An 18606-nucleotide genomic window follows, 5' to 3' on the forward strand; every position below is an offset into this window, starting at 1 on the left:
TTCAATGAACAGATTATAGATTCATTACTAAATGAATAAGGCCTATGTACATTATGCAAATTTTGTAATATGAAGCATTTGGGTTAGATCAGGCTACTAAGTTACTTTTGGCTCAAATTAGAAAATACCCATATCATGAATATTAATATGAAAATATAAATCAAGGCATTACACAATATTTTAGAAAAGGGTAATGTTTAAGGAAATACCAGTACAGGTTGATAGGCAACAGGCTATTAGGCAAGCTTGTTAGACAACTCCGGCAATTAGGAATGACACACATGCATGCACATAGTACACAAGAATGGCTCTCATCCCATTATGAACCTTTGATTATGGCACTTATCTACATAATAATTAGTGATTATGGCACTTATCTACATAATAATTAAACACTTGTACTGTATATATAAGCACGGACATCACTCGCACATACACAATTACGCAAAACCAGGTACAGGAAAGAAGAACCTATCATTCAAGTGATTTCCATGTGTCAACACAATATCTAAGAATAAAATGGAGACAATGGTGTGAAGATGAAGATATTTACCTCCTGGCCACTATCCCTAGTGGCACTGAAAGTAGCAATGGGAGACATGCCAGCAGTATGTGTAAGTTCCATCCCATTCTCCCAGAAGAGCATTTCCAGCTGTGTTTTGAATTGGAGTATAGACTTGTATTTTGTAGTTTTCAAGCTGTTCCACTCTTTATACCCTGTAAGTGGATAGCTATCTCCCGTTGTTTGCTGTGTATTAGGCTTGGCAGGGCTCAAGTTGCTGTTTCATGTGGGAGGCACAAAGACCCTCTAGAGGTAGTATTCTTTTTTGTCATCAAACTTATTAAGTACAGTAGAGTATCTTAAATGTCAATAAGGCAAGTCCTGTCAAGTTTGGTTTACAATTTTAAGTTCTGTAACCCTACGACTTTTCTGGTTTTCACAAATTTACTGTTGAAAGTAGTCATTCATTTTTATTTATTATTTTCAATAAGTGTATATTTGATATTGGTTGTGGAAGCACTTCTTGGAAAGTTGGATTATGTTTATTGCTGTGCTTAATTTTACCAGCGAGCAAAAGAGTGATTTTGCCGTGGAGGTTCTCACGAGCTGTATAACCCTTTCATTTACCTTTAACAAAGGGTTCTTAAGATTATTCCGAGAGTGTGATTTGCTTCTTTGCAGCAACTCAATCTTGCTTGGCTGCTCTCAATCAGATAAAATAGCAATTGCAGTAAAGCAATTTACCAATGTGATAAGTAATGCAAATTGGTAATGTCAAACTTGTTAGGTCTTGAATAGCATTTTCCAGCATTTTACTATTTGTAAAGTTCATGTAGGTTGTTTTAAAAGGTCACAGTGTAATCTTCATGCTTTATCTTCCTGTAACCTTTGTATTCATAACTAAAATAGTGCGGTTGGTCATATTATCATCGATGTCACTAATATAGATTACATTAAGAGCTGGCCCCAGAATGGATCCTTGTGAAACACTTTTTACAATATTCTTCAGCTAGAGTATTCGGTTTAGGGCAACTCTGCTTTCTGTGATTTAACCATTTTGTTTATTCATTTTAATATTTCAAGTGGTAGTTTATTATATAGCATGGAGAAGTTCTTATACACCACATGCACTAGAAATCCTTCATCGGTATTGTAATTTGCTATGAGTTAAGGCCCCTCCCCTTTTTACCAAGGAAAGGCCAGAGCAGGCAGGCATCCCTTGATATATGAAACACATGTTCATGAAAAGTTGTCCATAAAGTCAAGTTCTATCTATTAAACCCTATTTCTCAACTATTTTGTATTATATAATTTAAAGACGCATTCCAACAAAATCAAATCCAAGCCCCCCCCCCCCCAAGATATAATAAACCATATTTAAGTATACAGCAAACCAATTTTAAGCACATAATGGAAAATGGAAAATTTTATGATCAAATAATAGTAGTTATATAGTACAGTGTTGTATTAAAAGCAGGCCATGAATAGAATTAGTGTGTTAACAACTAAACTACATCCACCACCACCATCCACACACACAATTGAGACAGTGATGCCATATATCCTTGGGGGCCCCAAAGGCATACTGTCCATATTCGTGTTATGATGGAAAAGGCAGACAACAGACATGCAGTGTGGTAAACAAAATAATATTTGGACAGACAGTACATGCAGAATGTGTAGATATAAATCCCAATTACTAGGATAATTTTCACACCTCACACTGCTGACATTTGAACAAATGCTTAAGGGGAACAAATCCACAAGGGCCGTGACGAGGATTCGAACCTGCGTCCGGGAGCATCCAGACACTGCCTTAATCGACTGAGCTACGACCATAAGGCAGTGTCTGGTATGCTCCCGGACGCAGGTTCGAATTTTCGTCACGGCCCTTGTGGATTTGTTCATTTGATGCATCACGTTATTGTGATCTCTGTGTGTGATGCTTAAGGGGACTTTAGTTAGGTTTTTTAAATGTTGTTCAATATCAACAAATCTTTTTTGACTAGTTGTATATGAAAAGGGCTGCAATTGTTCCAAGTATCAGTATCGCAGCCTAAATAGAAAGGGAGAACTTTTTTTTCAACGAATTTTACACATTTTCAATAAGGATCTACAACCAATAAGGATTTCAAATGAAATCATTTCTATGACACTTCTATCACATTAGCATATAATAAAGGATCTGATTGAGCAGATTTTTCAAAATATGTTTAGGTTTATTAATACAAATAGTCAAAGTTCCCCCAAAAAATTATGCAAATATATCATGTTTATTACTATTATAAAATCAATACATGAACTTAGGAAAAAAACTCCATACAGATTACAGAGACAAACTCTACATATAAGGTGTAAGTTTCATGTAAATTGAATAAAAAATGAAAGAGTTATAGAAACATTTGTTAATTGAAAATAAATAAGTGAAAAATAAAGTCTAAGGTGCTGCCATCTGTGGCTGAGGTTGACATCAACAAATTTTCTCCAAAATTGGCACCCTTACTGATAGGCTTACGTGCAGTCAGGTGTATAAGTTCCATGCAAATCGTCCAATAAACAAATAAGACAAAAAATAAAAAATAAAAATTTAACAAAATTTTTTTTAGATAAACTAATTATTAAATATTTTTATTATATGCTATTGTGCTAGCCGAGAGTCATAGACATGATTTCAGTTGACACTTCTGTTTGATGTTAATTTTTGACCATTTTGGAAAAAGTTTGACAATCCAATATTTTTTTCTCCCTTCCCATTTATGCTACGATGCCAAGACTTGGACCAGATGAAACTCTTTTCACATACAACTCGTCAAAAAAGTTTGGCTGAAATCGAACTAGTTTTCATTTATTACATATTTTTGGCATATTTGGTGCTAATGCCCCCCCTTAAATAATGTTGTCTTTATTGTTGATAAGCCAATGAATCGGCTTCCTACTTCTGTTCTTGTTACTGGAGCCCGGAAGCATAGGACAACCCAGGCTCAAAGGAAAATGGATACAATTTAGATGCATGGCCACGGCTTTGCAGTAAATATCTATGCAAGTCTAGACGAGCCACACTCGAAGGAATGTAAAACAAAGGAAACCTGCACCCAAATGGGGAGGCATATCCAGACTATAAAACAGATTTCCCAGCAACACATCCACAGATAAAGTGGAGGTGTTGTAAGGTTCGTAATGAAACAGGGAATAAGAGAACCCATTGGTATGAATGAACAAAACCTCAGGGCCAGGAACTAACTTTATAATAAAATAAAAGGGCAACAACTGGCCCTCCTCCTAGGCCCTCTGCCACATAGGAAGCAGCCTACATATCCAAGGGAGTCCAGAGCCACATCAAAGGGAAGAGACTAGTTGTCAGTCAAGAAAACCTTGAAACGTCAGAGTTAAATTCCTAGGTCCATCGCAAAGAGACTAAGCAAATCAATTTAGAGGTGGTAGGGGCTCTAATTCCAGTCATATTCCCAAAATGGACCGCTCCCAATACTGCCTCCACCCACCCCACAACAGGTGCTTGAACCAACAAAGGAGGCAGACACCAAGCAAACTGAAGCTGGCTGAAGTCTGCTGATACTTCACACATGTGTAAGATGACACCCTTGTAAACCTCTCCATACAATAGTAGGGGATCGTACAGCAACATTTACCATAGATGGACTTGAAAAGCCTACTATATAAAGTCCAGTCCTCGGGATGCAATCTAGTGGAGGTCAGGCACATCACAGTTTGGGTATTTACCATGAGAAAAGTTTACCTGGCTGTGTCTACCTTCTTTCAAGCTGTCACATTAACTTGTTTGCTGCATTTATGTTTTCTAATATAAAATTAGGGGGGGTAACTTTACTCAAATCTCAGGAATGACATTACTCACAAGGAACCCCAATCCATTAATATATTAATTAGAAGTTATACTGTTACCCAAAACCAGTTTTTTTTACTCTGATAATCTGGTGTGAACCAGGCATCCCCAACAAGAACCTCCTCAGTCAGGCTATTGTCATTTACTACCAGCAGAGCCAAATAGTCAAGGCAATCCAGCTGATGTAATACCTTTAGTTCCCTCATGAAGACTTAAATCTAATCAAATTATACATCATGCCATCCAAATTTGCAATTCAAACCACTCACACAAGCACTGCAGACGATGTCACAAAAATATGGATGTGTGACCAAACCACACAAGCATTATTTCCATGATAATTGTTAACAGAATATGCCAATCTTTCACACACCACATTTAAGAACCTCCTGCATACTTTCTTCAGATCAATGAATGGATTAAGTACCGTTATCTAGTCAGAAGTTCTGTCATTAACTTGCCGACTTTAACGGCAACAAAATTAGTCCACTACATCACCGGTAATTTTCCTAGTCCATCCCTCCTTAGGAATATAATTTATTGCTAATATTTTAGGATAATGAACAGCATACTGTACATCCTCGACTCACAAACCACGCGACCCGGGCTCAATCTCAGAAGACAAATGGTTGGCCACATTTCCTTTCACCTGATGCCTTTGTTTACCTAGCAGTAAATAGGTACCCTAGAGTTAGGCAACTCTTGTTATGGGTTGCATCTTGAGGAAGGTCAGCAATTGATCTAGGGAGGAATCACAATAAGCCTAACTACGGGCTTCCTGTCCCCAACAAAGGGAACTGGTCACTCGTGCCTTGCTTGCATTACATGCTTAGATAAATTCAGTGAAATGGCAAACATCACACCAATGGGCAGACAAACCTACATAAAAGCAAGCTTGATTGTGTATTTTAATATAATTTGTATGGTTCACATGTTAAAAATATTCTATATTACACAAAATTCAAATGAAAATTGAGAGAATTTCAATACAAGTAAGAATAAAATTAAAATTACATTTCTTAACACCAAATAAAATTTTGAGAAAGGTAAAATGCTAAACATTATCATAAACAATAAGTCAAAATAATGTACCCGGTGTTTTTTTTTTAACTATTGAAATATACAACTTTAAAAATATATATTTAGCCCTTCAACCTTATTAAATTAAGGCCAGTTCTACACATTTTATCATTCCCAACTTGTAGAATGCCAGCTATCAAACAATTAATGAAATCCATACTGTACTATTATTCTTATGAGATGAGCACATCCACACTAAGCATAAACTGATGGAATACATATTCATGGGTAAGAAGGGCTCTGGAGACACACACACACACACATCGGGTTTCAATTTGGATGCACCTCCAAAACACCAAAAGGATTAGGAATCGGCCAAATATTAATACAGAAACACCTTCGTTTTCGAATTTAATCCGTTCCCAGAGACAGTTCAAAAAACCAAAATGAATTTTCCCGTAAAAATAAAGTAAACTGAATTACTAATTCATTCCACACCCCCAAAAATATCAACTTAAAAATACATTTTATACAGACTACTACTTATAGTTTGTACTACAGTATGTACAAGTATATCTTACCTTTATTGAGGACTCTTGTTGGCGTATGGAAAATAGTGAGGATGGGGGGGGGGGGGGGGGGGGGAGGAGAGGTGTTGGTGTTTGGAAGGAGTCCCCTTCCATTAGTCTCCGTGGTGTAGTGGTAAGACACTCGCCTGGCGTTCCGCGAGCGCTATGTCATGGGTTCGTATCCTGGCCGGGGAGGATTTACTGGGCGCAATTCCTTAACTGTAGCCTCTGTTTAACGCAACAGTAAAATGTGTACTTGGATGAAAAAACGATTCTTCGCGGCAGGGGATCGTATTCCAGGGACCATAGAATTAAGGACTATCTTGAATAAATTGATGGTACTTTAATCTCCTCCATGGTTTTCCACAACCAATTTTCATAAAATAGTTTAGTGAATATCGATTTCCAAACAAATATAAGTTATTTATGTTTCTGATACCGTAAACCTTCCAAGACAATTTGCAAAACTTTCTAGGTGGCAACATGAATAATTTCTAATCTAATCTCTGAACATGTCCACACCTTATTGTTTATATAAATAAATAAATAAATAAATAAATAAATAAATAAATAAATAAATAAATAAATAAATAAATAAATAAATAAATAAATAAATAAATAAAAGGAAGCAGCAATTTACACAGTAAAGGATGATTTCCACATCCTGCTTTAAACACCAGTTGCAACTTGCTTCTAATTTATAAAAAAAAAAAGCAGAAAGATTATAGGCCGTTATACTTAAGCATGACAAAGAAAATATAAAGGCAGACAAGGTTGAAGTAGAGAAAGCAAAACAATATACTGTATATGCAAACATCAGCTGCGGGAAAACAATGTAAAGACTGCAAAGCAATGCAGCTAACTAAACATGGCCGCTGTGAGAACGAGAAGAACCGGCACTGGGAGAGAAAGCCATCTTATATTTAATACTGTACTATGAAATATTTCCATGGCAAGGCCAATAAGTATTGTACAATACATGTATTCACATTTACATCTGGACACAATCACTCTCACATGTGTATGCAGCCACATGCACACATACAGTACTGTACTATTAACTAGTAGGAAGGCCTTAGAACTGGAACCAACTCCCACAAATACGCAGGCAAGATCACACACACACACACACACACACACACACACACACACACACACACACGTTACACCCCACCACAGTACAGTAATATTTTATAATCAAATTTTATTTACTTTCTGTTTGATGTCCTTCATACTATACTGTATACTATAGTACGGCAATATGGCTTCTTTACGCTAGTATAAGTTGCCTACAGACCACATTTAAATGCTATGTTTTTTACTTCATTGGTTCCAGTATTTTTGGGGCATAGTCATTTATATTGAACCCTATAAAAAAATTAAAACTAGTACTTTTTAGCCATCCAGTTATGTTTAATAGGCTAAAACCTTGAAAACAAATCAAAGGGTATGAAAAAAAAAAATATGCATGCTTCCTATTACTAACAAACACATAATATATCTTAATAAACATTTAAATTATTTAAAAGGGAATCACTAACATGCTTATCTGTTGTGCCAGAAAATCTGAAGTAACAGGCAATGATGAATGAGCATTTTTAACCACTGTTAATTCAAATACAAGATCCTTCAAATTATAATGATCCCCCATTGATAACTTATTTTAGTCATTCACCTAATACCAGATTTCATTATCATAATTACTGGGAAAAACCGGCTAGATTATTTTATGAAAAAGCAAAGAAGCTGCATTTTTAATTCCAATATATAACATATTTAAGATCGACAACCATTAACACTTTAATAATATACTGTACAGTACAAGTGGGAACACAAGTTTTCAGAGCTAATACTGTTTGACAGTCTATGGGGCCCTATGACATTTTATATTATTAGCAACGTCCATTAATATTACCAAATATTAACATACGGCAATGATAAATATTGAACTACATACAAGCATATTCTAGCATGCTCCTGAACTACATGACTACTAACTACATAGTTAAAAATGTAACGTTTCACTGGGCTAATGTCAACTTTGTGTCTGCTCTAAGCATGTAATGGAAATGTTGTTCTATTCCTATTTATTGCAATCTTCTATATCTATTACTGATGTTATCCCCCACATCAACAATAAGGTGACACGTGCAAAATCTTTTTGAAACTTGGGGAACAACAGGAGCCCAACTTACCCTCTTCCTAGTGCTGGACATCATGGTGGTGGTCCTGGTCCTCGGGTCCTTGCAGCACACTCAGCCGGCCGGATCCCTTAAAGGACCTGAAATAATTACATCAAATAAAGGAAACCACAAAAGGCATATTAGTCCATGCAAGATAGCTCCTAATTATACCCAATGAAACTCAGGAGTTTCCAAGCTCATATATATACTATACATGAAACAATCTAACAGTTTTTTCATGTATCAGCAGCCCTATTACTAAACCAATTTTTATCCAGGAATTTTCAAAATTTAAACTGAACCCATTAATATCCATTGATTCATATTCTATTTTGTGTTGACACATCATCCTTATTAATATCTACTTTGTTATACCCTTTCATTGAGTAGGCTCTAAGACCTGAGCAAATTCTTAGACCCTAGATTGCAAATTCAAAGACCCTATGATATAGCTACTCTAATTAAACCCAGCCTAACCAAAACAAGACAAAATGTTGTGTCTTTTATATACTATCCACAGGGTGTCTGACATCACTATGATATAATTTTATCCCAGCACTGCTCTCATCCTTTTGTATACTTCAATTACATCGCCCGTTAATTTACATTCTGTAATAAAACAAAAAAGTGAGCTTTTTAAATCATTACAATTCCCTCATTTGTAATAAATTACTAATACAGTATTTCACCTAACACATGTAAACTTCAGTGGAATAGAACAGAAGAGTCTGTAAATATTCCACAGTGGACCAGACCACCTGGTAGTGTAGACAGAACCAGAACCAAGCTGTCTTGGTTCTTGGTCCTACCGCTTCCACTACACATGAGGGGCATAACTGGCCGACCCCTCACAGTGTTCAAGAGAGAACTGGATAAGCACCTCCAAAGGATACCTGATCAACCAGGCTGTGACTCATACGTCAGGCTGCGAGCAGCCGCGTCCAACAGCCTGGTTGATCAGTCCGGTAACCAGGAGACCTGGTCGACGACCGGGCCGCGGGGACGCTAAGCCCCGGAAGCACCTCAAGGTAAGGTAACCTCAAGGTAGGTCTTCAAGAAAAACCCAACTCCGCTGACAAATAACTATACCGTATTTTTTTCTATTTTCCTGTCTTTAGTAATAAATATTACAAAAATTTTAAATAATTTTTTACTTATATATTTAACAAAAAAAATTATGTTTGTTTAGGCTGTGTGACTGGTGGCAGTAATCCTACTGTAACTTGAAGTACTTACCTAATTGCCTAATTTACCTAATTGTGCTTGCGGGGGTCGAGTTCTGGCTATTTGGTCCCGCCTCTCGACTGTCAATCAAGTAATGCACAGGTTCCCGAGTCTACTGGGCTCTATCATATCTACACTTGTATATTTTATATAATAATAATTAATTATATTAATTATAATATATATTATATAATTATATATTATTATATATTATAATATGACATATTTTAACCATGTCATGGCACAGTCGACTAAGATGCATCTGGGATCCTCTCAGACGTAGGTTCGAACCCTCATCACGGCCCTTGTGGATTTGTTCGTTTGATGCATCATGTTATTGTGATTTCAGTGTGTAATGAAGTAGGGCAAAGAGGTAGAATAGCTTATTGACAGAGCCCGAGTGCATGGGAGAATTACATAAAATCCTAGTTTGTCTCTCGGGGCGACTGCAGGATCCGTGTGAAGTCAGTGGAACTCCCGGTTGCAATTCTTTTTCTTTTTTTCTTTTTTTTTTTTTGCTAAGATAATAGGGAAGATAAGAAACCTAGATAATTGTCATGCCCTTCAAGAAGACCTGGACAAAATAAGTATATGGAACACCACTTGGCACATGGAATTTAATGTGAATAAATGCCATGTTATGGAATGTGAAATTGGAGAACCTAGAGCCCACACAACCTATAAATTATGAGAGAAATCTTTAAAGAATTCTGACAAAGAAAGGGATCTAGGGGTGGTTCTGGAAAGAAAACTGTCACCTGAGGACCACATTAAGAACATTGTGCAAGGAGTCTATGCTACACTTTCTAACTTCAGAATTGCTTTTAAATACACGGATGGCGAAATACTAAAGAAATTGTTCACGACTTTTGTTAGACCAAAGCTGGAATATGCAGTGGTTGTATGGTGCCCATATCTTAAGAAGCACATCAACTGGAAAAGGTGCAAAGACATGCCACTAAGTGGCTCCCAGAACTGAAGGACAAGAGCTACGAGGAGAGGTTAGAGGCATTAAATATGCAAAAACTAGAAGATAGAAGAAAAAGAGGCGATGTCATCAGTACTTACAAAATAGTAACAGGAATCGATAAAATTGATAAGGAAGAATTCCTGAGACCCGGAACTTCAAGAACAAGAGGTTATAGATTTAAACTAACAAAACAAAGCTGCCGGAGAAATATAAGAAAATTCACTTTTGTAAACAGAGTGGTAGACGGTTGGAACAAGTTAGGTGAGAAGGTAGTGGAAGCCAAAACCATCAGTAATTTCAGTGTTATATGACAAAGCGTGCTGGGAAGACGGGACACCACGAGCGTAGCTCTCATCCTGTAACTACACTTAGGTAATTACTTGAAGCTGTGTATGGAGTCAGCCTCCACCACATCACTTCCTAATTCATTCCATTTGTCTTCTACTCTGACACTGAAATTTAAAAAAAAAAAAAATGATGTGTTCTGGTCTTGTGGCAGGGATTCTTGATATTTGGCATTTTCAATCTATTTTTTTATTATACTGTACTGTTATTTGCGAGTTGAAAAGATGTCTACAAACAGAAGTAATCTGGTTAAACCAGATAGGAAATGAAATGAAGAGAGGAATCTTAACAAAGGGGGAAAAGATAAAGTGAGCATGCCTGAGGAGTGCCAAGTGAGAGATCTGGTGGCAATGTTCAAAGTGAAAAATGCTTCTTCAGAAATCATAGCATAAGACTACTTTTGATAGGGCTGCTTATAAATGGCATATGCAGTAGAAGGGAAATTTTGTATTATATACAGCACAGCTGTACTGTATACCTACATTCTGCTAGTCCAGATATACAAAAATTTCTCACTGCACCCTTACAGTAGGTTAAGCAAAGATATCAGTGTTGAATGTAATGAAACACCTTTTTCTGGTGGGGCCCTTGATGCTTGCTGCCTGACAATCTCCACCCAATTCGATCCAAGCCAGGCCCTTGTAAGACATGTTTAAGCCTACCAAGGGTCATAGGCCAAAACCTGGTCCCCTCTAAAGAGGCACAAGGAGCTGGGAATTGTCGATCACCTGAACTAATAAAAGGCCAGCAGAAAAGAGGAAGACTCAAAACAAACCATAGCAAGGTAAACCATGGAAACCCAAGAGTGGGGATTAACTCAACCATTCAAGCATCCAATCACTCCACGATGACAGAGCTGTGAAGTAGACTCCACCTTCGATATCCAGGGTCCTGGACCCTGACACCAAAGGATGTCAGGGTCATCTACAGGTAACTGTAGACTACAGAGGACTACAACCACTGTGGGCCCAGGACACTACACAGAAGAATGCATTGTGAGACCATGAGTTGGCAAAATGGGCAAGATGTTCCCCATGGCACTGTCAAGGGGGCAACTTGCTCCTAGGATACCCAATGAATAGGAAGCACTCGAGCAGAACCAAGATCCACATGCAAGACATAGACAGAAAAACATCTCTCCACAGGGAGGAATTTCAACCATAAAAACATTGAGAAATAGAAGCCAGCAGATACTTGTTAGGAAGCAGCAGCTCAACTAACTCCGCCATCAAAGTGGAAGGAGTGGTCCCCAAAAAGAACCCTCAAGCATACCTAAAGTATTACCACTCAAAGACATCTTAAAACTGGATGCAAAAGGGGAGGCACTTCCAGGCCTGCCTAACATCAGCAGCCGAGGAAGATGGAGAAGCAAACTTGGAGCATGAAGAAAACACATACTGCTTCAACATTAGGTCCAGAAAATACGTAAGGGTAACCATCTCAATGCTAAGCCATAATCTACGTATATGGACAAACCTACTTTAACCATAAAGCAGCAGCCACCTGATAAGCCAAGTCCTGTGAAGGAGGCTCAGCTAAAACAGACTCCCAATGATCACAAACATTGCAGTTGTCAGGGTGGAACATATTCCCCACCCAACAGGTGGCATGACAGAAGCTGTAAGAATGGCCATTGGAATACATAAAAACCGAGGCACATCCTGTGCCTCGGTTTTTTATGGAGCAGAATCGGAGGGCAGGGCCATAATAACCCTCTGAAAACTACAATGGGCTTGTTGGGTCCCAAAGGATAGACCAAGCACAGGTGTTGCTTGCCAAGAATAACAAAAGCCAAAAAACAGCCTAGAGAAAAATACAACTGTAAAGGGTGCGAGATGTGCACCGCAAAATGAGCATACAAACGGAGAAGTCAAAGACCATTTTAATGCCAAGAGCAATGTACTTTCCAGCATGAAGCTGGCTTCTCAGTCAGCCCCTCAAACCCACCTAGGAATGACTTTGGCCAGGCAAAAGCAACATCAGAAAACAGAGACGATAACATTTGGTACATGCAGTCCAAGATGAAGTTAGACTACAAAACAAGTAATGCATTACACCAGGCAATATGACCGAGGATTTAACATTGGTGATTCGAGGAGGATGGTATGCAGCCTCCTGAGTGTGCACAGGTGTAACTAAGGTGTAACTAATGTGAAAACTGCTTCACCACTGAGTGGTTCATAAATCACAGGATATCATTGTTCTGATTTCTATGGTTTGTTATCTTGTTGTAGTCTGTTTTGACTCTCACTTCTTTCTGATGACCTTGTCTTGGTTTGGATTATATAGCATCCCTTGCTCTTTGTGCCTCTTTGAAGGGTACCAGGTTTTGGCCTCCGGTCTCCTACAGAACTTTTATGGCTTCCCCTGGGAGCTTCCAGTCTGATCTGGGTCAACCCTATTAGTCATGAGCCAACAAGTCTTCTGACATGCCAGAAAGAGGCATTTCATGACATTTAACACGACTTTTTTAGAGGGCTTCCTTGATAGCTCCCTATAACTACCTTACCAGATAACACATGAGAAACAAGACTTATCAGAGGCACAGAAAAGCAGAAGCCAGGAACCCACAAAGAAATAAGAATCAATGCTGGATAATCTTTCCCAATGTCACACAAGCCCAGTGCAGACCAGGCAACATTAACCAGATATCATAGCACCAACACCCTGTTAGATTGCTACCCTTGAGCCTGAATATTAGCCCAAGACATGTTAGCAAAAACAGTGGACAAGCCACAAACTTTCGAACATCATGGGCCTGAGAGGTGAGAAAGAAATTAAAATGTGATGTGATGTAGAGTATAAAAGACAATCAACTAATATGATTAAAGAACACCAGATTGTTTTGAAATTATGAAAAATGGATGACTGAAGATTGAGTGTCCAATATTCAAGTAGATATTGAATATTGTATTTTTAAGAGAGGAAGGCAGGGATAAGGGTGGGCAGACACAGTGAAGATGTGAGGAGTGTGTGCAGATAACACAAAGGATATGGTAAGAGACAACGGTCAGCCAAGACCACGAATGGCAGTGAAAGTATTTTGTTTGTACTGTCTATGACCTGATCATATGTAGTGAGGGTGCCCTTGTAAATGACTGCTAAAGTGTGGAAGTGTTTATTATTATATAGAGTACGAGGCTTATAAATTACCTTCATTTCCAATGTTATGCATTTAATTTCTCAGGGCAGATGCCTATTTATAATATGAAAATTGGAAACCAGGGTAATTATGCATATGTATCAACTATACATAATTCAAGAGTTGGAAGCAAAACTTTCTGCCTTTAATATATCCATCATTATTAATATCAGTCAAAATAGTAATTAGAAAGCTCAGGTAGTACAGTATCAGAAATAATTGATAGAGCACTCGCTTGTCTTGATAGAACTAAAAAAAATGAAACAAAAGGATAAAAAAGTAAAATTAAACAAGTTCAATACTGTATATACATACTTGACAAATATGCTGTCAAGCTCTTCATATATAAGATAGCTCTTGAATAACGGGAGGTAGAAGTTATTCACACAGCCACTGTGGTCCAGTTGTATACGCTCGTATCCATCCTCACATTGTTCCAAATCTAATCCAACCTAAAAAAAAGGATATTAAGAGATAAAGTAGAGGGCAATGATATGATATGCAAAGTAGGGCAATTAGCCAATTCTCAGCTATTTAAAGCAATTTTTTCCCAATGGTATATTATTTAATAGCATTCTGGAAAACTTTATAGTATGAAATGAATAGATATCTATAACATTATACCACAAACCAGTATGCACATACAATAATTATGAAACATATTTATCAAAATATATTAGTGGCCAAAACTTTAGCTCAGTCCAAGAGACCAGCCAGTTATATCATTCCTTTCTAAAAAGAGTTTGACCAATACTGTATAACAAAAGTACTAAATATAATAAAAAAATCCCTCTTTTTTCTTTCTTTGCCTGGTGCCTTTGAACTCGCTAAATTATACTTGCCTAATGGGGCTTTTGAGGATTGAGCCTTACCTCATTGGTCCCACCTCTTAATATAATGAACCTTTATTTAATGAATAGCAAATGAATCACTTTGAAAAAAAAATTAGCATTAATGTATACCTTGCCCATTAAATTATCTTGGGTGGAAATCATTTTATACATTTTAATAAAACACAACATATGATCACCTCTGAGGTGTGGCTTGACCAGCTCACCGTAGTATGGGAAATTCAAGCACTTTAAATATTTTAACAAATTTTATCACTGCTCAAAAACTAACACATTCTCAATACTAAAACTACTACCAATTATAATAAAAAATGAATTTTTGTATCAACTAAAAAACATATTAATTTTATATTTCACTATTTAACATTTACCTTCAACTTCCTGATTTTTAGTCTCACACCTCTTACAGCGTTGTGTAAGCATCTTTATCACCTACCAACAATTCAATCTTATCTTACAAAGCACTATCATGCTGTCAGACAACCACCCAAATATTTTGTATAATTTTAGTATCATACAGCAGATATATACTGTACTACCTGTATAACTTGCTTCTCTCGACAAGCAAATGGCTATTTTGGCGTAGGCTCTTTTTTTTTTTATCCCATCATCATTTACAAGATGCCAAGTACAGTACCAATCTCTCTTTAGCTACATATCATTATACAGTATTTTGCAGTCTACTGGTAGTCATTTCTTAATAGGAAACAATTCATACCCATCACATTCCCAGAGCTTATTTCTACTTAACCATTCAAATCAACAATCACAGCTGTTTCATTACTTTTTTGGTATGACAATTCCATTGCTTATTGATATCACACCAATCTCGTTCTCTAAACTCTAAAAGATAATTTTCAATCTCATTGTGTATGTCATAACATAAAACTATATGCAACAGTACAATTAAAAAAACATGCTATTTAAAAAAAAGACACTCCTACTTTATGGTTTAACCTTGCTTTATTACATTATGCTTACTTACAGACTAACCAGTAGCGGATATATTGTTTAAAGCTGCAGGCAAGATATGGGAATAAAATCCTTTCCATCCAGAGTTTACCACAGAAACATCCCCATAGTTTGTAGCATTTACAGCATAGTCATGAATCTCGTATATTAAAGTTTTTATATCTATTACTGAAAAAAGCATAACCTGATTGTTAAGGAAGAGTGATTTTGAACCTAAGTAACCCTCCCCAAACCTAAGGATGTGTGTTTATTAAAAACAGAAGGGAAGCTACAGTGCAGCTGATTATGCACACGATGATATGGTTGACAGAACATCAAAGAACAGAATATCTTCTCTTCAATTCAACACATTTTCATGAGTTACATTTCAAAATAATAGTGACTTTTTACCATTAACACAACTAATGAAAAATTCATAACTGCAAACCCTCCCTATGGTAATATGGGAGATGGGAAGGTTTATAGACTTTCTCCTTATGGAGAAGATAATGTCCACAGTATTATGCCTTTGCAATTGCAACTTACCACAACAATACACATTAGTCAACATCTATCTTAAAATTTCAGTCCATGCATCCTGGCTACAAAATAAAATGTAAATGGAGAGGATATGTTTTTACTAGTTCATACCAAAAGAAGATAAAGGAATCTTGTCAAAGCTTTCAATGTACCATCAGTTACCACATCTCAATATTATACCTGTATAGGAATAATTTGGTTTTAAAACATATTCAAATGCCTGAATATAACAAAAATTATTCTATCGCAGCAAGTCTTCTGATAAATCTAGGCAAATGGCACTAGTTAAAAGTCTGTCCCATACTTTTTCACAACAAATATCAATAAGCAAAAAAAATTATTCAAGATGCAAATGTAACAATGGAAGATACATCTGTATACCATCACTAAAGTGTGCAACCCTTTATCAGCAATAATTAACCATTTGTATGAATAAGCCCCACCTAACCTATCCTAAGGACAGCAGACATATAGATACACGGACACTGCACTTCTTTGATAATGGTAATTCAAATAATTTAATTAATTTCAATCAATTTAATTATTAAAAATCATTGCATCATTCAAATTGTAATTACCCTCATATATAATAGTTGCACTGTATCTAAACAGCAGTGTCCCATGAGCCTGTATGCATTACTCATGAGTAATTACTCCAGTGCTGTACTCTCTACAATATGGTATTATAAATCCCCTTGTCAGGGACAGGAAACCTGACTACAGTATATGATTAATACTGGTGGGGACAGGCAGCCTATGTACATATACATGTTAGGTCCACCCCCCCCCCCCCCCCCCACACACACACACACACACACACACAAGATCAAACTACTGACCCTGTCCAGAATACAACCCCACAGCAAGCTAACTCCTGGGTACCTATTTACTGCTAGGTGAACCGGAGCATTAGGCGATACATAAATCGTTAACCCTTTAAAGGTCAACGATTTTAACTTTTGGCTTGATATATACTTTAACGCATCAATTGAGGTTGAACTGCTGACCTTTTCCAGGAAGCATCACTACAACAGTTGCCCAACTCCTGGTTACCTATTTATCACTAAGTGAACAGAGACATGAGGTGAAAGGAAGCATGCCTGAACATGTCTGTCCCACCTGGGAACTGAGCCCCAGGATCACCAACTGAGAGTCGACAACAAAGCCAACTGTACTATGGCTATTACACTATAGGCTACACAAAAATGCAAATTACCTTTGAATAATACAATGAATGCTGAATTATTAATGTCAACACATTTCCAATATAAACACAAGACAATTACAAACGATTCAGTAAATTTAGAGTTCCTCTCAGTCCATTAAACCTTCAACAGCACAATCATTTACACAGCCAGATGTGTACAGACAGTAATAGTGTTTGGGCACGTAATCTCAAACCAACTTTACATCCGATACAAACAACAAAACCAAGTAGGCCTACCAGATACAAAAGTAGGCCTACCAAGAAACTGGAATATAGGAGTAGGGCCAAGGAGAGAGGTGAGGGTGGCATGAGCCAAGACACGAGATAAGGAGGTCAGGGAGTCCCATAGACCACTACCATACCTCCCAAGGTCCCACTTCCTCTTCAAAACAACGTCCCTGGAAAAATTTCCCCTTCACTCCAAACACCTCTTTTTCAGCGGCGTCACCACGGCCCAGAGACTACGCCAAACACGCCGGCATTATTTAAGGGCGTACGTGATCCACGGACCGGTCGAGTAGCGGAGAAATTTATCCCCAGCCACCCAGAGAGGCAGAATGTCAACAATTCATCCCCAGAGTGAGTGTAACGTTCACAGTGATAACAAACCCCTAACCTCCCTTACCGCTGCCCAACAACCCCACACACAACCACTACACTACACTACCAACAACCTCCCGTCACTATGTCACCTTTACGTAATATATCCGAGCCACGCCGACGCGTTTTCAGTCTTCAAACACAGAATCCGTGTTCAGCCCAGGGTCCTCCGGCCGCCATATTCCTCCACTGAATTGAAATCCAGGGAATGTAACGGCCCGCACGAGCATCCACCCGCGCCACGTTCAAATCCTCCGGCCGGCCACACTCCACTCCCACGGCTCTTTACTACTCTCTACCACCTCTACATGCTTGACAAATTACATCCTTAAGCTTAATTCAATATCTGTGCGGAGTTAGAGTGCGAAATAATGCGTGTATTAGACAAACCTTTTTTATTATATAACAAAGTAAGATTCAGTTTACAGTGCACGTGGTTGGGGTTTAAAACACTTATGTTTCATTTAAGCTCAACAATATATGTTCTATACTAATCAATAGTTTGTGTATTTATGTATAATAATACAAAAACTATCAATTACCGCTATCAAGGAATATTTAAAATGTACACTTAGGTATATGTGAATTATTATTTTACATTTTGGGAACAGCTATAGGCCAGCCTATATAGCTGTTATAGGCT

General features: G+C 37.5%; 1 protein-coding gene across 5 annotated transcripts in view; it reads right to left on the reverse strand.

The window, feature by feature from the left end:
- The window catches only part of LOC123774071 (PHD finger protein 19), a 71804-nt gene extending 53595 nt beyond the window's left edge, over positions 1-18209 (reverse strand). For 3 of the 5 annotated variants that reach the window (XM_045768209.2, XM_045768205.2, XM_069318777.1), the window contains exons 1-3: positions 18056-18209; positions 14130-14266; positions 8146-8231 (exon numbers count right to left, since the gene is read on the reverse strand). In XM_045768209.2, coding sequence (XP_045624165.1) covers positions 8146-8169 — 24 coding nt within the window. In that variant the 5' untranslated portion in view covers positions 8170-8231; positions 14130-14266; positions 18056-18209. Of the gene's footprint in view, positions 1-8145; positions 8232-14129; positions 14267-17725; positions 17957-17988; positions 18010-18055 lie in introns of those variants that run through there. The other 2 variants (XM_045768208.2, XM_045768206.2) reach the window with 2 other exon arrangements.
- Between the last annotated feature and the right edge of the window lie 397 nt (positions 18210-18606).

Source organism: Procambarus clarkii, chromosome 91 (genome assembly GCF_040958095.1).
Source record: "Procambarus clarkii isolate CNS0578487 chromosome 91, FALCON_Pclarkii_2.0, whole genome shotgun sequence".
Lineage (NCBI taxonomy): Eukaryota > Metazoa > Arthropoda > Malacostraca > Decapoda > Cambaridae > Procambarus > Procambarus clarkii.